General features: G+C 54.2%; 2 protein-coding genes across 8 annotated transcripts in view; one reads left to right on the top strand and one right to left on the bottom strand.

Annotated features, from left to right (window-relative positions):
* The window catches only part of ATP2B3 (ATPase plasma membrane Ca2+ transporting 3), a 65,205-nt gene extending 55,937 nt beyond the window's left edge, over positions 1–9,268 (top strand). For all 4 annotated transcript variants that reach the window (XM_054472072.2, XM_054472071.2, XM_063660861.1 and 1 more), the window contains one exon: positions 6,410–9,268. In XM_054472072.2, coding sequence (XP_054328047.1) covers positions 6,410–6,435 — 26 coding nt within the window. In that variant the 3' untranslated portion in view covers positions 6,436–9,268. The remainder of the gene's footprint in view (positions 1–6,409) is intronic.
* Positions 9,269–9,716: 448 nt separating this feature from the next.
* Positions 9,717–25,555, bottom strand: CCNQ (cyclin Q). Of its 4 annotated transcripts, none has more exons than XR_008497175.2 (6): positions 25,348–25,550; positions 22,384–22,567; positions 20,929–21,061; positions 18,887–19,114; positions 14,310–14,765; positions 9,717–11,780 (listed from the first exon to the last, which is right to left on the bottom strand). XR_008497175.2 is itself a non-coding variant. In XM_054472635.2 (5 exons), exons 1-5 carry the CDS (start codon positions 25,457–25,459, stop codon positions 14,736–14,738), a joined length of 687 nt encoding a protein of 228 aa, XP_054328610.1. In that variant the 5' UTR covers positions 25,460–25,555; the 3' UTR covers positions 14,296–14,735. The 4 variants fall into 4 exon arrangements, 2 of the variants coding, with proteins under 2 accessions (XP_054328610.1, XP_054328609.1); XR_008497174.2 differs by having other exon boundaries at positions 14,310–14,825; positions 25,348–25,547; XM_054472635.2 differs by lacking the exon at positions 9,717–11,780 and having other exon boundaries at positions 14,296–14,765; positions 25,348–25,555.
* Between the last annotated feature and the right edge of the window lie 373 nt (positions 25,556–25,928).

Raw genomic sequence — 25,928 nt, forward strand, 5'->3', positions numbered from 1 at the left:
CCATCAGGCACTCCGAGTGTGGACTCCCAAGCTGGGAACCAGGGCCAGAGACCTCCCAAGACTAATTGGAGGTCCCGCAGCTGGATTCAGCCAGTACGGAGGCAAGGGCTCAGCTGGGCCTTCCTCCTGGGTCCTCTTTAGTCCGACCACCTGACACTGACTCGCCACGCCCAGGTCAGTTCAGCTTGCTGGTGTTGGGAGCACAGGTCTAGGCTCACACAGTCCTGGGCATGAGTGTGCACACAAGGTGGGAGGCAATTTTCATGAAACTTGCCAGCTGCAAGCAGTTCTGGCTTGCCAACACACACACAGCCATGTCTTGTCTTCTCCGTTCTTTGGTTCAATTCCTTGGGGAAAGAGCCAGCTGTGGAGTTTGCATTTTCATTTTTCCTAATTCAAGCACGTGACATCCCCGTGGGGTAGAAAGGGGCCTTCGCCTTGCTCTTCCCCCACATAGAGAAGTGAGGCCGAAGCCATCTTCTCCTCAGTGTTCGGGCTATCTGAGCTTCGCTTTTCATTGCCCGAGTTGACTGATGGTTCATATTGCCACAGGCTCTTGAGGACACCTTTGTCTCGCTTTCAAGTTGTGATGCACCCTCACGCCTACAGGGGTTGTTTTGGGCCTGGAAACCCTAAAGTTCTTGGCGAGAAGTTCCCCATGGGTCTCCCTGGCTGCTGTGTTCAGAATCCGCTCTAAATTCAAAGCTCAGATGCCTGGGGAGCTGACAGGTCCCTGCCTCCGAAGGAAGGTTCTGGACCAGTGGTTGGTGCTGAGCAGTGGATAGGTAGGGAGGAAATTGACCAGAAGCATCCGAGCTCTGTGAACCTTAGCGGCTGAGACTGAGCAGAGAGCATGGAGCCCCTCGGGTGGGCTGGTGCCCAGCACAGAGGCAGCAGGATAGGGCTTGTTTCTGCTTGAGGAATTAGAAGGAAGAGTGAGAAGATGTCAGGCACAGCTTCTGTCGTTTCGTTGTCACTGCGGTCAGGAGTCTTTGCTTTGATTGTTCTCTTTTCCTTTCCTTTTTCTACTCTTCTCGGTCCTTCGCTTGTCTCCCTGCTTCTGCAGCCCTTCTCCACCCTCATCCTCCTCCCCAGCCCTGCACTGCAAACTCCAGCACTTGAAGGCTAACCAGGGGCACGTCTCCCCATGCACATGGCGGGCACCTCCACTCCAGCTGGCCGGCAGTGGCATCGCACATGGCACTCCACACCTGCACCCCTTCCGCTTTGGCTCAGTGTGGCCAGGGATGGGCCTTGTCAGTCTGCAGCGTCACCCGCCCTGTGTAAGGCTCAGAACTGCTCATCCACGCAAGTCAGGAGCCTGGGCCAAGCCCACAGCACCCAGCATGTCTCCTCTGGGCAGCTGGTAACAAACTGCCCGGGACAGCCTCTCTAAGGATGCGTACTTGAGCTAAGTTCAGAGGAAGGAGAAAGGCCAGCCAGGCAGCAGAAAGGGCAGGGGTCATGGCTCCGGGGAGCCCCTGCGTGGGGTGTTCAGAAACAGCTCCAGCCGGCTGGGCATTGCAAAGTGGGCAAAGAGCTATGGGGAGGGCTGAAGCCAGCACAGGAGGCTGGTGCAAAGCCGTGTGGGCCCCAGACATTCAGCCCCGTCCACTGAGCCCCTGCTGGGTGCAGCGAGCCAGACAGACAGACCCCTGCCCCAGGGGGATTACCTTCCAGTGAAAGGTGGATGTAGGGGGCGCTTGAAGGAAGGAGCAGAAGTGGGCACCACGCTGCTGGGGGAGACAAGAGTGAGGGGAGCCTTCCTGGTGTGGGGTGCAGCCAGAGCAAAGGTCCCCAGGTGGGATGTGCTGGAGGCTGAGGGGTAAAAGAGGGCAGAGTGAGAAAGACCGGGGCAGGCTCCGAGGGCCACAGCCAGTGGAGGGCTTGTAGCGGGGGAGACCAAGACACGCTCTGGTTTTTGGGCCGCCGTGCTAAGGGCATGGAGGGGTGGGGGCGAAGTGCAGGTTCTGGATGGCGTTTGAAGGGAGCCGCGGGGCTGGGGCTGGGGGGGTTGGGCCTGCTAAGTTTGAGACCCAGCTTCGACGCCCAAGTCTGGAGCCAGAGCCGAGAGGCTGTTAGCCGGCAGGTGGAATGGAAGGCCGAGAGCCAGAAGAGAGTACCTAGACCCAGAGGAGGGGCCCTCGGGTGTCAGGGATGGGAGAGGAGGAGGGGCTGGAGCAGTGTCGGACAGTGCTGGGGGACTGTGAGGAGTAAAGGACTGTGGCCTCTCAGGGCCATCAGCCATGATGGGGAACGGAGAAGTGTGGCAGAGGGAGACAGCAGGAGGACACAAGGAGGTGGGAACACACAGTGGGGAGCCACCTCGCCTCACCCGGATGAGATGGGGAGTCCCCCATCCCAACCTGACCCTCCTAGGGACATCTCTCCCTGAAGAGTGCTTTCATTTCCTTTCTTTTTAAATTGTCACAGTAAAACAGGCTTTTGGGGGTACAGTTCAATGAATTTCCGCACAGTCAGGACGCGGGCCAGTTCCATCGCCTACTGGAAGGTTTGGAGCCAGATGGGGGACCAAGAGTCTGACTCGGCAGCCAGAGAGAGCTCGGAAACTCCACCTAGTGAAGGGACAGGAAGGATGGAGGGCTTTGCTGGTGGGGGTTGGGGTCCCAATGTGACCCCAGGGCCCCGGGCAGGACATAGCGGCAGCAATGGAGGTGAGGAGAGGCTCAGATGTAGAAGATGCTTTTGAGTTAGGATAGGGTCCACAGGACACGTGGATGTCTGGTACATAGGGTCAGGGGGTCAAAGTGCCTCTGAGGTTTGGCCAGAGCCCTGCACTGGGATGGGAAGGCTACTGGTGGGCAGAGTTCAGCTGGAGCACTGATAAGAGTCCTCCTCGGGCCTCCTGCAATTTGAGAGGTCCCTTAGGCATCCGAGGGGGGACACCCGGGAGGCAGCCAGGGCAGAAGTCTGGCAGTCCAGGAAAAGGTGGATGTGGTGCAGCTGGTATCGGCAGTATTTCCGGTGGCCTGATGGTCTCTAGACAGCACTGAGGGCCCTGGGGGCCATGAGATTCCTTTGGGAGCAGTAGGGGGGGGTGGCGCGTCCTGGGCTGGGAGCAGAGCAGGAGGCGGTGCAGGAGCCTGAGATGAGGACAGAGTGAACCCAGGCTGGTGGAAGGAGGGCATCCTCGAGCACCCAGGTAGGAGCGCAGCCCTCTGGGATGGGCCTGTCTTAGAAACGTTTGCTGCTTTCCATTGAACCAATCTCCCAGGAATTGATTGCATCCTTCAGTGCTGGGTGGGCTGAAAACACCCCACCTTAAGACCAACACCAAAACATTGTTTAACGGCCCAGGATTAGAATGCGGGGAAAATAGAGCCTGGAGAAAGCTGACTCACTGTCAGCTGTAACAGACTCACCAGGACTCCAGCCAAGCTTAGCACCCCCGAACAGCAGAATGTTGGGGGGCAGCCCTTCCATCCTGCAGCGGTTCACTCAGTCACTTGTGCATTCCCCAAGTGTCTGCTGAGCAGCTGCTCTGGGCCAGGCTCTGTTGTTAAGCCACAAACAAGGCAGATGCCATCCAGCGGGGGGCACGCTGGAGCAGCCGGTGAGAAAAGAGTAGCAGTAGCAGCAGAAGCCCAGCCTGGAAGGAAGGGCTGGCTCCGTGGCCTGGCTGCCCTTTGTGGAGGTCTTTGGAGTTGAGCCAGGTGCAGTGAGACCTGTGCATAGGTTTGAGCAGGGGCCTGGCCTGATCACATGCCCTAGGTCTGAATGAGGCCACCAGCTCCGCGAGGAGAAGGGTGTGGCCAAGGTCATCTGGTGTACTGCCAGCAATCTCACCCCACACAGCCCTGGGGTCAAGGCCTGCAGCATTGTGTCCTTTCTGTGACTTGATGGGCATGGGGAACAGCTGGAGCAGGTGATGATGTCCCAGGCAGCTTCCACACCACAATCCTGTACCAGAAAAGGCCTAAACAATGAGGCAACATCTGCATTGGCTACGAAAACTGAATTCTGTTTCTTTTCATTAAAAATGTCAAATTATTCTCGATTTCTGTGTTACCCCTAATTCAGAAAACAGTCTGGGGATAAAGGCCTGAGTGAGAATAGCTGACCATCTGCCATCTGGAGGATGTGGCTTTCCCGAATCCAGAGAAAATCCTAACCGGATTTCAGATGGGGTGCCAGAAATTTCCAATGTGGAGCTTTTTGGCTTACTTTTTTTAAATTATTATTTTAAATAGGAACGAGGAGTATCACTCTGTTGCCCAGGTTGGTCTCGAACACCTGGGCTCAAGCGATCGGCCCACCTCGGCCTCCCAAAGTGCTCGAATTACAGCCGTGGACCACCAAACCTGGCCCTGGCTCACTTTTTGCACTGGAGAGGTGATGAGGTTGGCATCATTTCAGCTGATTCCGAAGCACTGTGCTTTGCCTAGCTGAGCCCCTGGAGGGCTGAAAGAAAGTCACCGAGAAAAGGTGATTCATTGTCTAAACTAAGGGGCGGCTAACTTTTCCTATACAGAGCCAGAGAGGAAATATTTTTAGCTTTCCAGGCCTGGTCTCTGCTGCCATGACACAACTGTGCCCTTACAGCATGAAACTTAAACCAGTAAAATTTTATTAACCAAAACTAGCAGAGAGCTGGGGTTAGCCCTTGAGCAAGCCCTGACACCTTGTCTAAATCCAGAAAACCAAATCCTAGATAGAACCTTGGCCCCGGAAATGCTTCAGAACTCCCAATGTGTCCACCTGCTCACATAGGGAGGGGTGGACAGGTGTTGAATGAACCCCAGGGTCTGCCTGGCAGCTCAGCGCTCCGTCTGCTGCCCCCTATAGGGATGGCAGTACAAGGTGGGCCAGCTACCACTGGCGGCTGTGCTGACACTGGCCTGTGCGAGGCCAGGCAGAGGCCTCCCCATCAACTCCTGGCTTCTGGAAGCAGGAGGGAGCCCAGGCTGAGGGGCCAGGGAGCAAAGAGAGGCAGCAAGGACTTGAGTGCGTGAGGCAAGGTGGAGAAGCCAGAGGAGGGAAGGGCTCATTCTTGGAGCAGTGCCCTGCCGGAGGGTCAGGGGGCTTCAGAGCTGCGGTGCGCTCAGCTGGGGGCAGAGGGCCACTGTGCTGGGGGAGTCTGGGACACAGCAGGAGCTCTTTCCTGTGGGAAGTTCCGCTGATCTGAGGTCTGCAAACTCCTGTGGGGAGGGATGGCCAGGGAACAACACAGAGCGAAGCCCGGGAGGCGACAGAGACACAAGTTTTGGAATGTCTGACTGGAAGATGGAGGAGGAGATGGGAGAGAGGACAGGGGGAGTGAGGCCAGAAGAGCAGGGGCACCAGATTGAACCAGACTCAGTCAGACTCGGGGGCTATGAGGAGGCCACAGGGGCATCTGAGCAGAGACAGGCTTTAGTGGGTGCAAATCAAAAGTGTGGCCATTTTCGGTCTCAGATACCTCCAGCTGGGGACTGCTGGGCTCTCTGGCCTGGAGCTCTGAGTACAGGCCTGGGCCACAGTTTCTGGTTATAGCCAGATGGGCCCCAGCGCTGTGGCCAGGGCGGAGAGGTATGGACAGAGAGGAGGAGGGACAGAGCCAGGCCAGAGCTCTGGGGCACCCAGGGACAGAAGAGAGGGCGGTGGAGGAGACGGGGCCAGAGCAGCTGGTGAGGTGGAAGAGGGCCAGGCAGGGGCAATGTCAGGAAGCCATGAGAAGTTTCCAGAAAGAGGGATGATCATCTGTGTTGAGTGCCCTGAGGGATCAAATCAGACGAAGATGCAGAAGTGGCCAGTGGAGTTAGCCGCAGGGAGACTCTCGACATGGCAGGTCCCGGCTCCAGCCATGGGAGCTGGGGGATGGAGGGAGACCCATGCGAGAAAGGCCGGCAGTGCCCATAGGCTGGGAACTTGCTCATACCAGCAGGTACTTCCGACTTTCTGGTAAGATCGAGAAGACAGCCCACTCACCAGCATTCTCTCCCTTTCAAATCATCTTTCTTTTCTACCAAATTGGAATTCAGATTGGGCAGAGACCCCAGAGGTCACCAAAGCCAGTCGTCTCCCCAGGACAGGGAATTGGGAGGTCGCAGCCAAGAGCCTAGTGCAGCACTCTCGAGTTCCAGAATACCTGCCCAGCTCAGCCTAGAGAAAGACACTGCCATCTTTTCCTGCATGCGGATCGGTTGACGAGACCAAGGCCCACACCTGAAAACTCTTTCCAAAGGCAGGCAGAGCCACCCCATTCCGTAGCAGCCCTCCAACAAATGGGTGGACATTTCTCATGCCATTACCCCCAGCCATTGATGTGGGTGGAACTTACCAGCACCAGCCGGCCACTGACTGTCTCCTTCCTTCCTTCCTACCTTCCTTCCACGTTTCCTTTCCTTTCCCTTCCTTTCCTCCCTCCCTGCTCCCACCTCGGGCCCTGTCCCTCCACCTCCCACTCCAGATCCGGGTGGTGAAAGCGTTCCGTAGCTCGCTCTATGAAGGCCTGGAGAAACCAGAATCCAAGACCTCCATTCACAACTTCATGGCCACGCCCGAGTTTCTGATCAATGACTACACCCACAACATCCCGCTCATCGATGACACGGACGTGGACGAGAACGAGGAGCACCTCCGGGCCCCCCCGCCACCGTCCCCCAACCAGAACAACAACGCCATAGACAGCGGCATCTACCTGACCACGCATGTCACCAAGTCAGCTACCTCTTCAGTGTTTTCCTCCAGTCCCGGGAGCCCGCTCCACAGCGTGGAGACGTCCCTCTAACAAGAACTTGTCTCAGCACATGCGCACACGCACACTCGGACTCACACGAAGCCACACGCACACATGCACGCACACACACATATGGGGACCTGCACACCTGCAAGACAAGGGAACAACTAAGGTGGCTGAAGACCTTTCTGGCAGGGCATTTGCAAGGACCCAAATCCATTCAACAAGGGTGCAGCCTGCCACAGGCTCCTCATCCGGACCGAGGAAGACGAGGACAGGGAGGAGGAAAAGGAGGAAGAGGAGGACAAGAAGTGGGAGGAGAAGGTTCTTCGTCCAAAGGAGGAAGGAGAAGAAGTAGAAAGTGCGAAGAGCTGAGTTCCCCACCTTTTTTTTTCTATTGATGCTTCTTTTTTAACAAACTACAGTTTTACCGTGTGTTTGCCGTTTGGGCTGTGTGGTGGGCAGGGGGCTGGTTTGGGTTTATGGGGAGCTTTTGTTGCACCCATGCAGGGGCAATCAGATCAGCATATTCATGCAAAAAAAAAAAAAGTGGAGTGCTCTGCAGGGCTGTGAAGGGTGCCACCTGAGGGAGCCGCCTGCAAGCAGCCCTGCAGCCACAAAGCAATCCGCCCCCTGCAAAAACTAGGCACATCTGCAGTGTACATGTGTGTGCGTGCATGCACATATATGTATGTGTGTGGATCTGTACACACACACATGGCCAGATGCATATTTCAATAAGGAACTATTTACTGGCATGATATTTGCATTCCTCTTATCAGGCATTTTCATTTGGAAATTTCATTATTGAATGTAACAAGGTTTTTTTTCGTTGTTTTTTTTTTTTTTTTTTTTTTTTTTTTTCAGGGAACTAGACTGCAAGAATATCTTTCTGGTCAACCCATTTTTGTCCCTCATCACCCCGCCCCCACCCTTCGCTCCTCCCCTCTGCCCGGCCCTACTGAGATTCCCAAGGAGAAGGCCGAGAGGGGGCGCTCCAGTCTGGAGCAGGTATAATTGGAGCATTTGCACTGAGACCCCTGCCAGAGAGGAGAAAACCCTTTCAATGGAAATTTTAATCTAAAAGGAAAAAACCAAAATATTGATGAGAAGGAGTCCTCCAGTTAGTGAAAGGGGAGTTTCGTTTTCAGCTTTCTTTGGTTTCTACTCCAATTCCACATCCTTCATCCTGGCCACGCCCCCCAACTTCAAGAGCATGAAGCACTCTTGGAGTTGTGGGTCCTGCCCAGAGTTCAGAAAGCAGCCTCAGCTGAGCACAGGTCCGAGGGGGCGGGGGCAGGGCCAAGAGTTCAAAAGAAGCCAATGGAGGGAGAGGGAGCGTCAGAAGCCCAGAGGAGCTGGTGGTGGGAGAATGACGGCAGGGACGCAGCCACAGTTCAGACCCTGTCCCCTCAGCACCTGGATGGACTCCCACTGTTTGCTTTGGCAAATGCCGAGGAGTCCTCAGTAGACCACCTCGATGTCTGCTGTGACACCAGAGGTGCCACCACCAAAGCACTCTTCCCAGCCCAGTCTTTGTGTCCAGAGGCCAAGCTTAAGCCGTGAAGGCATGGATTTGTGGCTCAGCACCAGGTCCTGAGGGGAGCCTATCCTGGCAGTGTGGGCACCTGGTGGCCAAGCCTCAGTTTCCCCCAAATGAGCAAAGGGGATAAAGAGGGGCCCGACTTTTGCCACCCTCCTGAGGAAGCCCCTAGGTCCACACAGTGATGCCATCGGGGACCCTTGCCTTCCACACTTGCAGGTGTCACGTTTTGCAGGGAGGTGTTTGGGCCTGGGGCTCAGCCACTGGGAGACAGTTGGGACCTGAGGAACAGAGGATCGGAATGGAAGCCACCAACATGCACTGGCCCCCTCAGAAGGCTTGTTTCACCTCCACCAGCATCCACACCAAACCAAACAGGAGCAGGCGTCATCCTCACTGTTCCCATGAATGCCATGTCACCCCTGAGCAGGAGCAGTCAAATCTCGGGCAAAAGAATTTCGGTTAGAAAAGAAAATCCCACTTTAAAATGCCAGCTGCAGGTAACTCAAAGCCATCCCTTTTTTCTAAAGGGCACATTGAGAATGTCACCCATTTGTAAACTGTTCCCTGATGTCCTTGTTTAAACGATAATAAGAAAAAGGGCAACTCCATTTGTTGAGGGTCTTTGTGTTCTTCAACGAGAAATCAAATTTGAGAGGTTGAAATTGGAGCTGCGTGCTGCTGCACTCACCGGCTTCTTCTCACTCTCTGTCGTATACACACCGATAGGACCAATGGCCAATAGATATTAAAAGCAAACCCTCACTGCTGCTGTATAAAGTTGCCTAATGTAAATGTCGATTGTTTAGTCCCTAGGTCACCTTTGTGCTGTGGTGTGGAGTTCAGAAACGGGGTACCATGACCTGGAATCTTTTGCTCTTGTTTTTGCAGTCTTCAGGCTGGGGGCCCTGTCTCACTGGGAAGCCCCTCTTTATAAAGCATTATATTACTTGGAATGGCTTGGTCAACTGTGTTCAGTTCATAAATATGTTTTACATTTTTATCTGCCTGTTATAAAGATGAATAAAAAAACTTCATGAGAAAGATCACAGATACATAATAATTTAAAGTCTGTAGTTGAATTTCCTAACTTAAAGAATAGACCAAAATTTCTGTGTATAAAAAAAAATGAAAGGCTCCTTACATCCTGGTCTGGGTAACGTGTGTGATTTATTATTTGGTGACTTATTGTGCGGAACAAAACAAAGGTGCCTTCATGCTGCTTTAACACAGCTGGAGAAGCCCCAGGCAGGAGGGGCTTTCCCCTGGGTGTGCAGCAGCCTGGCCGGATGTGTATGCAGAAGAGGAACTTATGCTGGGATGTTAGGCCCCCAGTGGGAGGGGCTCCAGCTGCTGCAGAAGCCGCGGCTGTCTTGACTTGAAAGGGCCTCTAGTACATGGCACGGTGGCTCAGTCCTGTAATCCTAGCGCTTTGGGAAGCCGAGGCGGGAGGATCCCTTAGGCCCAGGAATTTGAGGCTCCCTGACACACATGCACACTCCTCACTTCTTTTATTGTGGTAAAACACAGATCACATAAAATGTACCAAGTTCACCATTTTTAAGTGTGCGGCCCAGGGGCAGAAGCACATTCACGGTGCTGTGCAGCCATCACCACCATCCAGCCGCAGAACTTGTTCATCTTCCCAAACTGAAGCTCTGGCCCCGTTCAACCCCAACTCCCCACCCCCCAGCCCCTGGCACCCAATCTTCTACTTTCTGCCTCTATGGATTTGACCACTCTAGGCCCCTCATAGAAGTGGAATCCTACAGTATTTGCCCTCCTGTGACTAGCATGATGTCCTCAAGAATCATCCATGTGGAAGCATGTGTCAGAATTTCCTTTTTAAGGTGAATCATACTCCATTGTCTGGATATGCCACATTTTGCTTATGCAATCAGCCATCCATGGACATTTAGGTTGCTTCCACATTTCAGCTATTGTGGATCACGCTGCAGTGGACATGGGTATGCAAACCGCCCTTCCAGACCTTGCCTTCCATTCCTTTGGGCCTATACCCAGCAGTGGAAATACTGGATCCTATGGGAACTGTAGGTTGAACCTTTTGAGAAACCTCCATTTTCCATTCTCATCAGCAGTGCACGAGCGTTCCAATCATAGACGCCTTCGCTAATCCAAAGCCACAGGAAGAAAGCCCACCATTTCACTCATTCCCTTAATCCACATGCTGCATCCCTGAACACCTGTGCCTGTGCATGCCATGCTCCATGGTCCCACCCCTGCTTGAGCCCGGAAGAGCCAGCAAGGCAATCCTGTGGCCAAGACTTGCCAATGACCACCCTGGCGATGGCGCTAAGACCACACTCCCCTCATTTCATTGGATTTCTCTTTCCCTTTTCGACTTGGCAGCACTGGAAGACGCATTTTCCAGGAAGGCTGCCAAGAGACGAGAAAAATGGCTTCAAAGTCATTCAAAGCATCAGAGTCCAAGCTTCTAAAACTGGCAAAAAGACCAATCAGGCTGGGTGCAGTGGCTCACACCTGTAATCCCAGCACTTTGGGAGGCCGAGGCGGGGGATCACTTGAGGTCAGGAGTTCGAGACCAGCCTGGCCAAAATGATGAAACCCTCTCTCTACTAAAAATAAAAAAATTAGCCGGGCTTGGTGGTGCATGCCTGTAATCCCAGCTACTTGGGAGGCTGAGGCAGGAGAATCGCTTGAACCCAGGAGGCAGAGGTTGTGGTGAGCCCAGATCGTGCCACTGCACTCCAGCCTGAGTGACAGAGTAAGATTCTGTCAGGAAAGAAAGAAAGAAAGAGAGAGAGAGAGAGGAGAAGAAAAAAGAAAAGAAAAGAAAAAAGAGAAAAGAGAAGAGAAAAGACAAATTGAAAACAGCAGGCAGAAGAATCGCAGCATGTCCTTGCTGCATTGGTGTCCAAGTGCATCCTGAACCATAAGGATGAGTAAGTCCAGATTGAGCCAAAGTCCATACCAAGACAGCTGGCCCTTCATGGAGAGACATCATGCTACCCCAAAAGAATCGCAAATTTGTGTCTGTGAATCCCTTGTCCACAAGCTTCTGCTTCAAACATGACACAGGTTCCACGGGGGAAAATCAGAACTCACTGAAACAGCTGAGTCCTGGGAGTAAAGGCTTGTGCAGGGGTCTGGGGGAGGTCCGTGTGTGAGTGGCCCGTGGCTGCTCACAACAGAAACTTCTCTCCCAGTTCTGAAGGCCAGAAGTCCAAAATCAAGGCATGGGCAGGCCATGCTCCCTCTGAAGGCTCCAGGGGAGAATCTGCTCCAGGACCTCCTCTTAGTTTTGGGCATTGCCAGCCATCCTCGGAATTCCTTGGCTTGTAGATGCTTCACTCCAACCTCTGCCTCTGTTGTCGTGTGGTTTTTCTCCCGTGTCTGTGTCTCTCCTCCTCTTTTTTTCTTATACCTGAATCAAGAAGCTTTATTCTCACCCACAGCACAGTTCAATGCACATGGGAGGCTCTGTTAGGCTCCAGAAGAAATATAGGCTGTATTTCTGTTAGGCACGTGGGAGGCTGTTTCCGGCTTGCAATTCTGTCACCTCAGAGTCCTTTCTTTCTGGAAGTTCAGATGAGAAAATAGATGGTGTTTACAGTTTTGCTCTTAAGTGCTTACAGTGACATCTATAGTGTCCCCCAGACTTCCAGAGATGAACATGAAGCACATGATTCTATCTAGAATTGGCGGGCACTGATTTTCCCCACCACAATGATTGCCTGTTATTTCAAGCAACTACCATGTTCCTTATTGGTTTTACATTTTAACATACCGGGCCAGGCATGGTGGCTCACGCCTGTAATCCCAGCACTTTAGGAGGCCAAGGTTAGAGGATCGCTTGAGTCCAGGAGTTTGAGACCAGCCTGGGCAACATAGTGAGGCCTCAACTCTACCAAAAATAAAAATAAAAAATTAGCCAGGCACGGTGGTGCACACCTGTAGTCCCAGCTACTCAGGAGGCTGAGGTGAGAGGATCGAATGAACCCAGGAGGCCAAGGCTGTGGTGAGCCATGATTGCAAAAGAAAGAAAAGAAAAGAGAAAAGAGAAAAGAGGGGAGGGAGGGAGGCACGGAAGGAGAAAAGAAGAAAGGGAGGGAGGGAGGGAGGGAAGGAAGGAAGGAAAAAAGAAAAGAGAAGAAAAGAAAAGAAAAAGGGGTGGATCAATCAGCCCAAGATACACGGGTGATAGAACCAGCTTTCACAGCCAAGTGGTCTAACTCCAGAACCCACTCTTCGTTTGTTGGAATGTTAAAATGTATTTGAATGCCAAAATGTGTCTTGTCTTGTCTTTTCCATCTGTGTCTTGTCTTGTCTTTTGTCTTGTCTTGTCTTGTCTCGAACTGCTGAGCTCAAGCCATCCTCCTGCCTCGGCCTCCCAAAGTGCTGGGAATACAGGCATAAGCCACTGTGCCTGGCCTAATTTTTTTTTTTTTAATAGACAAGAGGTCTTCATATGTTGCCCAAGCTGGTCTTGAACTCTTGGGCTCAAATGATCCTCCCACTTCCGCTTCCCAAAGAGCTGGGATGACAGGCCTGAGCCACCATCCCCTGCCTATTTTTAAAATGTTTGAGGAATATCCATACTGTTTTCCATAGTGGCTATACTATATCCCACCAGTAGTGTGTGAATGTTCCCTTTTCTCCACATCCTCACCAAAGCTTGTTTTCTTTTGTTTGATAATAGCCATTCTAATTGAAGTGAGGTGATATCCTTGATGTGGTTTTGATTTGCATTTCCCTGATTCCTGACGTTGAGCAATTTTTTCATATACCTGTTGGCCATTCGTATGTCTTCTTTGGAGAAATGTCTGCTAGGTCTATTGCCCATTTTTAAATTAGGTTGTTATTCTGTTGTCTAAATTCCTTATATATTCTGGATATTAACCCCTTGTCAGACATAGAGTTTGTGAATATTTTCTTTAAAAAAAAAAAAAAAAAAAAGATAGAATCTCCGTCTGTCGCCCAGGCTGCAGTGTGGTGGCGCGATCTCGGCTCACTGCAACCTCCGCCTCCCAGGTTCAAGCGATTCTCCTGCCTCAGCCTCCCGAGTAGCTGAGATTACAGGCATCCACCACCACGTCCAGCTAATTTTTGTATTTTTAGTAAAGACGGGGTTTTGCCACGTTGGCCAGGCTGGTCTACAAACTCCTGACCTCGGGTGATCCACCCGCTTCGGCCTCCCAAAGTGCTGGGATTACAGGTGTGAGCCACCTCACCTGGCCATGAGGGCCATTTTTACCATATTAATTCTTCTGAGCCCTGGCCACCTTCTCTTCCCTTGAGCACTTTTCACTACCACGCTACACATTCTCATTCTGTTTCCCATCTCTCCCTCCACATAAGCAAGGAGTTTCACCTGGTTGCCAGAGTGTAGGCAAGGACTGGGCACACAGTAGCTGCTCAATAAATGTGGTTCTTTGACTGATTAGTCTTAAAAAGCTTACAACAGGTAAAGCAGGAGCCCACATTTAGGAGAAGTTAATCATCAAAACCCACAGGGGAGTTCTACAAAATGAAGGGCAGGTCAGCCGGGGCAAGCCTGCCCACCAGGGAAGCCTGTGACATCTGCTCAGATACTTCATCCTGAGGACACTGAACATAATCGCTCTGTAAAGTCAAGCAAGACTCTGCCCTGACCTGCATCACCCCTGCCCCCGCACCTGCAGGAGCCAGAGCCCCACCCTCCTGTGTAAACCTACCAGCCCCCCGGCCCTACGCCACATGCTGAACGTACATCTAGCCTGAAAGGGGACCCAGAGAGCGCCTCCTGGACTAGTCTATTTCTTACCCACTGGCTTTTGAGCAAGGAGTCAGAGGGGTACTGGGGGCCACAGCTCTGAGTTTCTCCAGCCTCCCCATCCAGACTGGCTACCTTGACATTTAAAAATGCATTACTTTTAGTTATGTTCGATCAGGACTGGCTTTTCTGAATGCAAGTGATCCTCCCTAACCCCAAGCCTGCCGCCTGATGGCTGGGACACACTCTACCTGAGAGCACTCCGAGGGAACCAGTCTCTGAGGGCCCCTCACACCCCCATGTGCAGCATGCACTGCAGAGCAAAGCCAAGGGTCCCCATTGACTTGCATCACCTTTTATTACACAAAATAGATTTCAGTCATGTTGCACATTCATTCTCCCTATAAATCCGGCTTTTAAAAAATCCATAGGGATTCAGTCTCATCGATTTCATGATTTTCCTTTCATTGATGTCATGCCTCTATTGTAGTCAGAGTCCTCTCAAAGGACAAAAGCAGATGTGGCTGCCTTGGGTCAGCTGCACACAGTGCACTCCCAGCCTGCCCGCTGGTGGCGTGGCTCCCATCATCACCTGGACCGCGACTGCTAGGGACTGTCAAAGCGGCAGCATGCCATCGCCTTCTCCAGCCCTTCTCCAGCAGCACAACCAGTCCTCCCAGCTGGTCCTCTGGGGACCAGCCATCATGGCGACGTGGTGGCAATGTCCCCAGGCAGCCGACCATCCTGGGATTCTCTTTGGGCAGGCCTGGGCCAGGACCTTAGGGGATCTCTGTGTCCATGGTATAAATCTGAATGAGATCAGACACAATATTATCAATGATTGGCTTGGTAAGGTCGTCACTACACACCTAGAAAGAAGAAGGAAAACAGGTTCCAGTTAGACTCCCCCTGTGTTAAACAAGGCACCTGTCACTAAGCAGAGAATCACATTTCATGGGCAGGGGAGGGGCAGAGGGACTTGGCTATGCAGGAAGACGGCAGCTCTCCTGCAAAGCCGTTTAGTTCCAGCCCGTTGAGGCCAATCAAACACTTTACAAGGCCGAGAACATTCCAGATCGAACAGGCCTTGGTGATCTTCTGACCCAGAGAGGAGGGGACCTGTCCAACACCATGCAGGGAATTGGTAACACAGCTGGGTCCACAGCACAGGCTCCTGCCTCCTGCCCGGGACTCCCTCAGGTCCAGGGTCTCTGCGGACACTGGCAAGAGGAGAGGGTGGCAGTCCCTGTGCAGCCACAGGCAGGCTAAGTACCCGGACCCCACGCCTACCCTAACCCAGCTGCTGGGGAGCATGTGGACCCACTCCACAGTCCAGACCACCACGTGCAGGAGCACTCGCAAGACGGCGAAGGACATCCTCGGGGCCCATGGCAGGAAGGTTGCAGCCCAGGGCCACACCACAGGCTGGGGTCCACACCCTGTACCTTCCAAAGGCAGGTCTGGCCTCTGCCCGGCTCCTGGAGGATAACCTCTAGGTCCCTAGAAAATCCTGCCCCATGTGAGCGTCTTGGTTTACTGGACTGTCAGGCGGTCTGTGCTAACCACATCATTTATGGTGAGGCCCTTGGGCCACAGAGTCCCAGCTAGATCTCTGGTGGCTGCAGCCCAAGTGACCAGGGTTGGCCATGCAGGCGCTCCATGCCCACGCAGCCCACCCCCCATGGAAACACTGGCCGCCACGGCTGGGGTGAGCTTCCCGGTTGTGACTCCGTGCACGCTGTCCCACACTGTTGCCGAAAGAAACAGGTGCTGTCTGCACAACTCCCCTGGGCGAGGAGCCGCTAAAGCTCACGCCTGGTCTCTCCTGGAGCCCGCCCTGTGCACCCTGAGCCTTCGCTCACCATAACCTGTGTCCTTTCCTTGTAATAAACCGGAACTGGAAGTGTGACAGCTTTTCTGAGTTCCGAGCACTCCTGGCACAGCACTGAGCCCCAGGGTGCTCTTCGGGATCCCCAATGATAAGGGAAATAAAATAGTAAGTAAAGCAGCAAGACCTTGGTCAGATGCTGCGTCTGTAGCCACCCTGTGCCAGAGCTTGCTGCCTGGGGAACCAATGTACCAATATGATCAAGGCCTTGGGCCAAGTCAAGGCAAGAACTGGACCTACGTCCACCCCTGCTGAATGCTCCCAAAGAACCCCAGGTTCCTCTGTGGCCTACAACCTCAGGTAGGAGATGGTGACCTGGACACCCTCCAAGTCCTGACTCAGGAAGCATAGCTGTCTTACCCTGGGCTCTGGGTGAAAAACAAATACTTCAGAAATGCACACTTGCTTGCTGGGGTCCGTGACCTGTGTGCTCCTGGAAACCCCAAGCTCAGAAGCAATCATTAAAAAACATTCAGGGGCTGGGCATGGTGGCTCTCACGCTTGTAATCCCAGCACTTTGGGAGGCTGAGGTGGGTGGATCACTGGAGGTCACGAGTTCAAGATCAGCCTGGCCAACATGGTGAAATCCCGTCTCTACTAAAAATACAAAAATTAGCCAGGTGTGGTGGCAGGCACCTGTAATCCTAGCTACTTAGGAGACTGAGGCAGGAGAATCACTTGAACCAAGGAGGTGGAGGCTGTAGTGAGCTGAGATTACGCCACTGTACACTCCAGCCTGGGCAACAGAGTGAGACTCTGTCTCTATTTAAAAAAAAAAAAAAAAGCAGGACCAAAACGTGGAAGCAGCCTGCATCCATCGATGGATGAATATGTTAATATCATATGGTCCATGCAGGCCATGAAATATGAGTCAGCCATCAAAAGAAAGGACATTCTGAGGTGGGGGCTCCAACATTGTGCTCAGCGAAAGGAGCCAGTCACAGAAAGGCCCGCACTGTAGGATTCCACTCCTGTGAGGGGCCTCAAAGGAGAGCCGTGAACTCTGTAGAGAGGACAGTGGAAGGGTGGGTGCCAGGGGCTGGGGGGTGGGGAGTTGGGGTTGAACGGGGCCAGAGCTTCAGTTTGGGAAGATGAACAAGTTCTGCGGCTGGATGGTGGTGATGGCTGCACAGCACCGTGAATGTGCTTCTGCCCCTGGGCCGCACACTTAAAAATGGTGAACGTGGTACAATTTAGGTGATGCCTATGTCACCACAATTAAATATAACAGTACAGAACAGGTGGCAACCCTGGGGCACCTGACAGCAGAAGAGACACAGACCCAAGTCCTAGGAGGAGACACTGCTGGCCTCTGGGGACTTTGCCTTTTTGAGGGCAGTCCATCTGCTTATAAGACAAAAAGCAGCAGTGGCTGGAAAGAGGCAGGTTCTCCTTCTGCTCAGGAACGAGGGGATGGAGGGCACTCGGTGTGGCTCTGGACGTGGAAGTTTCAGCAGTGTTGTGTGATGATCTGCATCATTTCTGACCCCGCTACTGTCCCTGCTCATCTGGCAAGTCAGAGTACAGGCAGGCTTCTCCAGGGAAGCACATCAAGCTGCCATGCCGAGCCCGTGGCAGATAAGTGACAGGTGTCACTGTAAGAAGTGGCAGCCGAGAACACACAAGGAAGAAAGGGTTTCAAAAGCCAGGCCGTGAACTCTGCAGCACCCGGGTGGGTGAGGCCTCCCAGGATCTCACTCATCATGGGGGATCAGGCCCTCGCACCCCGCCAGCCCACAGGAGGCACCTGGATTCCGGAAGCTTCTGGTGCACAGCCCCGAGCTGGGAGGCAAAGGTCAGGTCAAGTTTAGCAGAGCCTTTAAGAAGAGCTGGCTGAACAGAAGTTCCGCACCCCACAAAGGGTAACTTCTTCCCAGTCTGAACGATGACTGGGTGAGTCTGGGCCGCCAGCAAACAACTTGCTGGTAGAGCTGCTTCCTGGCTGTGCAGGGTCACCTGGGCTCGCACTCCTCTGGGAGGGGCTAAGCATGGGACGCAGGTGGTACTGGCACACCAGGTGAGGTTTACGAGCAAGTGCAGAAGACAGAGCAGAAAGGAAGAGAGATGCAGCATAGCCAGGCAGCCCAGGGCCAGGGCCAGGGCCACACCCAACAGATGTCCCCAGAGGGTGTCTGCCCCCCCAGAGTCCAACCCTGAGCACGAGGCAGCCACATTATGTGAAAGTCCCCGAGCAGCCCGAGCATGGAGCAATACTGTCTGTCCACACAGATGGCCCTGCACCACCTGCACACTGCCTCGGGGACAGGGTGCTTCCAGCTTGAGACTGGGAACACGGGTGCATGGGTTCAAAGACACATGAGCACCCGCTATGGTGCCAGGGAGGCGCGGGAGATTGGGGAAGAGATGCCCAGCCTCGGGCACTCACAGCTGACTGGGGATACGAGATTAGACAATAAACACGCAAAAATCAGCGAATGCTGTGGTCTTCCACAAGGCACACGGGCCAGGGAAGAGAGGCAGGGGTACCTCTATGCAGAACAGCACCAGCCACCTGGAAAGCTGTCCTATGCACAGGCCTACAGAGTTCTACCATCTACCCCTCCATGATCTACCTATTAATACCTATCACCCGCCACCCTGCCCATCAGCTCTCTCACCTATCCATCCAGGTGTCTGTCAACTAGCCAGCTAGCTGTCACCTACCTAGCCATCCAGCCCTCTCCATAAAGCACCCCAGATGTTTCTGATGGGAAGCCAGGTTTAGTAACCTGTGACCACAGTCAAGTTCCCACTCAATTCAGTAAAAGCGGTTCTCCGCTGGGGCAACCCTCCTCCCAGGACACCAGCGACGTCTTGGTGGAGGCCAGCACTCCTGTTCGACATCCGGGACCCCTAAATGGCAACTGTGCTGAGGGGGAGAGCCTGTCCCAGGCCATCGCAACAGGGTACTTTCGAGCTTCCATGTTCCCCAGCAGCCCGTATCTTTCTTCATGGATAATTAATAGAATTTGGTGAGCACTGCAATACAGAGACTTCCAGAGGGAAAGAGGGCATGTCCAGTGTGCCAAGCAGCCACCTCACCTGCCACCACGGCTTCTCAGCCTCGACCTCGGCGGGCACCTCAACTCCGTAGACCTGCAGGGCCAGGTAGAGCACCGCCACAGCGATGTGCTGGGCCTGGAAACGGAGGCACAGCCCCCCGTGGTAGCTGTCCCGCAGCAGGGCCCAGGCAGTGACGGCAACGGGGGTCCGCTGCCAGCTGTGGCGGTTCAGCCAGTTCTTGAGGGAAACCAGGTAGTGGAGCAGGTACTGCAAAGACACGTGTGTCAGCCTTTAGGCCCACCAGCTGCTCTCCTCATGCTGACATAATCATATCAGCACCTGCTCCAACCCTCCAGCGGCTTCCATGTCCCTTAGGAAGAAGCTCCAAGGCCTTCTGCTGGCCCCATCTCCTGCCCCTCCCACCCCGCCTTCCAGCAAACCCCGTCTAGGGCCTTCGCACTTGCTGAGCCCTCTGCCTGAAACCAGCTCACCGTATGCACCTGCCTACTCTCACCCTCCAGACCCAGCTCTAGGGAAACCTACGACAGCCACCCCCACTGCAGTCCCTCTCCACCACAGGGCCCGCTCTGGCCACCATGAAATTCCTCGGGGCCTGGTGCTCCATAGAGCACCCTCTTCATGGGCAGAACAGAGGGTGCTGCTCCCCATGCATCTGGCCTGCTGCCAAGGGCACACGCTGTCCTCAGCCACAACATCCAAATGACCTCCCAGCCCAGCTGCCAGCTCCTGCTCTCAGAACACTGACATTTTGCCAGAACCTCACACAATAAGACAGATGCTGCGAGCTCTCTGGACAGTCTGGAACACACATGTGTGTGACCCCAGCACACCATGCAGGAGGGATACATAGGTTACTTTCCACCCCAGCCCTGACTGGAAGGAGGGGAAGGGGCTGGCAGGCTTCCAGCCACACCAAGCTATCAGTTCCCCATCTGGGCACAGATCACACACCCCTTGAGGTCTGAGTGCTGCTCTTTCCTAAGCCTTGTCGCCTTGACAACTCCACCCTGCAGCCACCAGGGCATCTCCCACCTTCCCCGAGGATGCTCAGCAAGCATTCTGCCCACTAAGACACCACTGCGCAGAAATCCCAGACCAGGGCTTTCCAGGTACTGAGGTGGGAGTGTGGAAGGCTGGAGGCAAGATTAGAAAGGCAACACGAAGGGCCCATGCGGGTGGAACTGTCTCTCACCTTGGCTGTGGTGGTAGGTCCGTGAACGGAGTCGTGATAAAATGGAACAGAAAAAAATACACACAGGAATACAAGTGGAAGTGAGGATGCCAGTGGACTGTGTTCGTGTTGGCATCCTGGCTGTGTTCCCCCTGGGGGAGACTGGGCCAAGGGTACATGTCACAACTGCGTGGGAATCTACAATGATCTCAGTAAGAGTTCTGATGAAAAAGAATGAAACTCCTAGCCCAGAGCCCCAAACCACAACTCCTCCATCTCTGTCTCCGGCCAGCCTTCTGAGCTGCCCATGCATGGGGCTGCGGTGCCCAGAGCATCGTGTGCCAGTCGCCTAAGCGTTCCACTTTTCCCTTTTACTACTGTTTGAAATGGTTCCTCTGTTGAGACTCACACGTTCCTAGAAGTTCAAAGCGTGCTGCTTGACTCAAGCGATTTGGCTTTCCCCATGGCTTCCTAAGCACAGCTGAGCTGGAGGCGTGCTCCGAGGCATCACAGCATCTCCTGGGGACGGGGACTCTGGCCGGTCACGAAACCAGCCTGCTTCCCCGAGGCCCAGCGTGCACACCATCTATATGGGCCACAGGAGCTGCCACAGCTTCAGCGGACAGCACGGACCCCGCCCACAGATGAGCAGGCAGAAAGGCAGAAGCTGAAATGAGAATTGGCTGAGAAAACCCACAGGAGTGGGACAGGAGAGGCCGGGCGGCCAACCCAGCCACAAACACAGAGCCGGGAGACCCAGTTCCCAGCCGCAGCCCTGCTCTCCTTCTGTGCTGTGCTCTCGAGTATGAGATGGGATGCACTTTTGGGATAAAGAACAGAGACCATGTCTTGAGCCTCTCCAAACAGGCACCAATTCCCCAGCATGTACCTTGTGTGGATGCTGGAAGGAGACCTGGAAGCGCAGAACTCTCAGCATGAGAAGCTCACACTGCACGATGCTGTCCCGGAGCTCCCAGAAGCGGGAGTCCAATTCCAGGGGCTCACCACTTGGGTTAAAGTACCTGCGCAGAGAAATGGCAATGCTTCAGCAGCCAGGGCAGTCTCCCCTGAGCACTGGATGGCTCAAATTGCTTAAGTCACACAATGTCCAGATGCAAACTACATCGTCCATCTGCAGATTAATGTAGGGTCATTTTATTTGTGTTTTTATACAAAAATTCTTCATCTCCACATCTAATGTACAGAATGAAAACAGTAACCAACAGAGGAAAGAAGCCAGCTCCTAGTTTTAGCCAGAAGGGCTGTCCGCTATCTTTCAGCAAAACGTCAAGTGCAAAGACTGGCTGTTGGCGATGGCTCCAGAGGAACCGGAAGCTTGAGCATGCCAGGTCGGTTGTGCTTCCTGTTATACTCAGCCCGGCATTAGGGAGTCTTCATCACCTGAGGTGGCAATGCCCAGGGCTCTCACTCTGGGCCCAAGGAACGTATTTTTTTATCTTATTTTTATTTTTTATTTTTTGAGACAGGGTCTTGCTCTGTCTTTCAGGCTGGAGTACAGTGGTGCAGTCACAGCTCACTGCAGCCTTGACCTCCTGGGCTCAAGCAATCCTCCTGCCTCAGCTACCCGAGCAGCTGGAACCACAGGCATGCGCCACCACGCCCGGCTAATTTTTGTATTTTTGGTAGAGACGAGGTTTCACCATGTTGACCAGGCTGGTCTTGAACTCCTGGGCTCTAGCAATCCACCCGCCTCGGCCTCCCAAAGTGCTGGGATCACAGGCATGAGCCACCACGTCCAGCCATCCAAGGAACATATTTAAGCCTCTCATGGGAATGATGTACTCCAAAAAGTGAACATTTCTCAGTTTTATATTTCCCAGACCATCTTTCCCTCGCCTTGGCGAAGACCCTGCATCCTGCCCCAGCAGGAACACACCTGCTTGGGTCGGCTGTGCCATGCCCACGCCACACCCACAGCAGGGCGAGGCTCCTAAGCAACTGGGACCCACCACCTGGCTGGGTCTGCACCCTCCCGCTACAGGCAAGCTCTTCTGCCTGCAGCCATCCCTGTCTAAGACTTCCACAGAATCTTCTTTGACATGCCTCTCCAAGCTCCCTCTGCTGAAGCCCCGCCTCTGCCCTCCATCCAGCTTTCCAGGCTCCCCATAATCTGGCCCAGCGTTTCTCTCACAGACCCCACTGGCCTCTGACATCAGGCTCCTTCTCACGTTTGCTGCTACTGTTTCTGGCCCTGGTTCAAGGCCATCCAGGTACTTCCTTCCAAGATCCATTGCTGGCACCTGGTGGGCAGGGCCCCATAGGAGCCTTCCCTGCCCTTCCCCCCCACCGGGTGGAGATCAGGAGCCCAGCCAAATGCCATTACCTGTTGGACACATTGATGATGTCACGAGTCCGCAGGTGCTGCTCTTCCACTTTGCCGGCCAAGTAAATTGAAGACATGGCAATCAGGTAAGGGTCATAGGCGTCCAGGTTGGTCTCGCAAAAGAACTTATGGTAAATGGTGCAAGCAGTGGCAATGGGAATGGACCGCATCCCTAGCTTGACACCTGCAGAGAGAAAGCAGGCAAGAGAGGACTTCAATCCAGCGCTGGCTCACTGCGCCAGTGAGGGGAGCCATTGGAATGGGCCCTAGCAGGTACAACCCTACTTAGACAAGGCTAAGAACTTCCAGCAGAGCGTGGCTCCTGCTGGGTCTCTCACTGGGCTCTCAGACTCTAGTGGGTGACCCAAGCCCCTGGGGATGGTGTTCAAATGCAGACTTCCCCTTCTGTAGGTCTGCGGCTCTGAGGTTCTCCACTTCTGACAAGCCCCAGGTCATGCCCATGTCAGGGGTCTGTAGACCACGCTCTGGGAAACAAGGGTTCCGAGTACTGCTCAGTTAGCAACTGGCATAGCAGCTTCTGCAAAACCCTGGAAAAGGACTATATGCTGTTGTGTGTCTGGGTTCACCTTAGCAAACAGCTAGCTAGAAGTCGCCCACCCCACAGCTACGACGACAGAAAAGAAACAGCCTCATGGGTGCCACAAGTCCTGAAGTCACAGTGAAGGATTACACTGAGCACTGGTTTCCTAGTCCACAGGTTACAAGAGGTGAGCAAAGCAAGCAGCGTGACTGCCAAGAGTAACCACTTGCATTGCAGAGAAAAGGCAACGTTTATGGCCACGGCCAGGCACCAGGGAAGGACACCAGCACATTGAAAAGTGTGCTGGCCATGCTGGTTTACGCCTGTAATCCCAGCACTTTGGGAGGCTGAGGCAGGAGGATTGCTTGAGCCCAGGAATTCAAGACCAGCCTAGGCAACAGAGTGAGACCCTGTCTCTACAAAAAAGAGAAAGAAAAAAATTTTTAAGGTGAACAAAACTCAAAACACCAGAGCAGGGCTCAGTGGATTCACTTAGGGGTTAAAGCCCATCCCCAGCCCATCCCTGAATGGCTCCTAAGAAAATCACTGCCCTGGTGCACAGAACCAAAACAAATTCACAACAACCAGGGTTCACAAGAGAAGGTTAAATGACATGCACTAGGCCAAAACAGGAAGGTGAAGAACAACCGACAATCAACCATGAAATGACGGTCAGCGTCCTCTGCCTAAGAAGGTAGATCAGTTCCCTAGGGCTACTGCAACAAATCACCACAAATTCAGCCACTTAAACAACACACATTTATACTCTTCCGATCCTGGAAGTCAGAAGTCCAAAACTAGCCTAGAAGGCTAAGATCAATGTCTAAGCAGGGCTGGCTCCTTCTGCAGGCTCCATGGGAGAATGTTTCCTTGCCTTTTCTAGCTTCTAGAGGAGGGCTGCATTCCTTGGTTGCTGGCCCCTTCCTCCATCTTCAAAGCTTCTAACTCTGCTTCTGTCCTCAAGTGACCTTCTCTGACGGTGACTCCTCCTGCCTTTCCCTTATAAGGATGGGTGTGGTTACACCCAGATAATCTAGGATGATCTCCCATCTTAAGGTCTCTAATCACATCTTCAAAGTCTCTTTTGCTATATAAGATGACATTCACAGGTTCCAGGGATTAGGACAGGGACATCTTCGGGAAATCAATATTTAGCCTCCTACAAAGGACAAAGGTTTGTGCAATACATTTTACAAAGAAGTCCCTCAGAAGGTCTAAACTTGTTATATAGAGACAATTCCTACCTGGGACCCCTAATTCCAGGAGATGCCAGATAAGGTGCTGTTACTGACATGACCTTCCAAGCCTTGTTTTACAGAGCAAACCCCAATTTACACGGACCCTCCGAGCAGACGGTAGCAGATGAGGTGTCACTGCCATCCTTCCCTAATAATAACTTTGCAACTCTTCTTGCAAATTACAGTAAATTTACATACCACTAGGATGAACAGTTCTGCAGCAGTCCTCAGACTCTCTGCCCACCTTGAGTAGAAAGCACATCTGCCCAACCCTTCTTCCCCAGGCAGTAAAGGTAGGAAATAACTACCTGCCAACTAACAGTATCTCCTATCAAGATACTGTTGATGGGCCGGACGAGGTAGCTCATGCCTGTAATCCCAGCACTTTGGGAGGCCCAGGCAAGTGGATCACCTGAGGCCAGGAGTTCAAGACCAGCCTGGCCAACATGGTGAAACCCTGTCTCTACTAAAAATACAAACATTAGCCGGGTGCGGTGGCACACACCGGTAATTCCAGCTACTCGGGAGGCTGAGGAAGGATAATTGCTTTAGTCCGGAAGACGGAGGTTGCAGTGAGCCGAGATCACACCACTGCACTCCAGCCTGGCCAACAGAGCGAGACTCCGTCTCAAAAAAAAAAAAAAAAAAAAAAAATACTGTTGATGGCTGGATGGAAAAGATGTTTCTACAGAGATCTTGGCTTAATCACCTCGCCTGGGAAGCGCGGAGCCCAACACTATTGTGGATGTCCTGGCAGGGTTCGGAACAGGAGCTGCAAGCAGCCTAGGTCCTCGGAGTGACAGGAACCCCCGGACAGCGTTCTCCAAAAGGCTCCGCGCGACGAAGCGCCATAAAGTCTACCGGAGCGCAGGGCCGCGGGTGCCGGCAGAAGGCGTGGCGCACTGCGCAGAGCTGCGGGCGCCCGGGCTGGTCCCCGCCTCGCTGGAGGCCCGACCCGGCCACGTCCTCTCCTAGGGCCTGCACACCGGTCCACGCCATGGGGATACCTCGCGACTCACTGCTCAGCACACCGGGCGAGGCGCAAAGGGAGAGGTCCTCAGCCCCGAGCCGGGCTTCCCGGCCTCTGCTACGGTGAGCACTCCGGAGGCCGGCCTGGCCAGCCGGGCCCGCTCCGCTAAGCGGGCCGCGGCGCCGCCTGTCCCGGCCTCCCCCAGCCGCGGTTACCTGCCTCCATGATGAACCTCGCCACTCGGAAGTGCACCCTGGCTTCGGGGGCCGGCTGCCCCTCCGGGCCCCGCGCTGTAGGCCCCCCTCCGCCGCCCTCCGGGGCTTCCATGAGGCTTCGCGGCACCGGCGGAAGGAGACGCGGCTCCGGCGCGCAGAGGCCGGCAGAAAATGTGGGTGCTCGCGGCAGGCGCGGCCGCCCCGCCCCTCCCCGCCTCGCCTCGCCCCGCCCCTCCCCGCCTCGCCTCGCCCCGCCCCTCCCCGCCTCGCCTCTCCCCGCCCCTCCCCGCCTCTCCTCGCCCCTCCCCGCCTCGCCCCGCCTCTCCTCCGCCCCTCCGCCCCGCCCCGCAGGGCCCTCACCCAAGGGTGAGCGCGCGCCTGCGCCACAGAGGCTGCCTGGCCGCGCGCGCAGGCGCAGGCGCAGGCGCAGAGGCCGACACCACCGGCTGGCTGGCGTGTGTCCACCGTCCCCTAGACGCCTCGAGCCCCGCCCCTGGGAGACGCAGGCTCCTCCCCGCGGAGCGAGAGCCCGCGGAGCTGCTCCCAGACCCGCGGGAGGGCACCTCCGGTCACCCGAGCCG

The sequence above is a fragment of the Pongo pygmaeus genome, chromosome X, assembly GCF_028885625.2.
Source record: "Pongo pygmaeus isolate AG05252 chromosome X, NHGRI_mPonPyg2-v2.0_pri, whole genome shotgun sequence".
Lineage (NCBI taxonomy): Eukaryota > Metazoa > Chordata > Mammalia > Primates > Hominidae > Pongo > Pongo pygmaeus.

What these genes read in the sequence shown, in the direction of transcription:
- CCNQ (XM_054472634.2), bottom strand. Translation starts at nt 25,459, where the DNA reads ATGGAAGCCCCGGAGGGCGGCGGAGGGGGGCCTACAGCGCGGGGCCCG. An exon ending in CCTTCCAGCATCCACACAAG is followed by an intron (nt 19,115 to 20,928) that starts GTACATGCTGGG and finishes GTGTCTTTGCAG; the next exon opens with TACCTGCTCCACTACCTGGT. An exon ending in CTGAGAAGCCGTGGTGGCAG is followed by an intron (nt 14,826 to 18,886) that starts GTGAGGTGGCTG and finishes TCTTCTTTCTAG; the next exon opens with GTGTGTAGTGACGACCTTAC.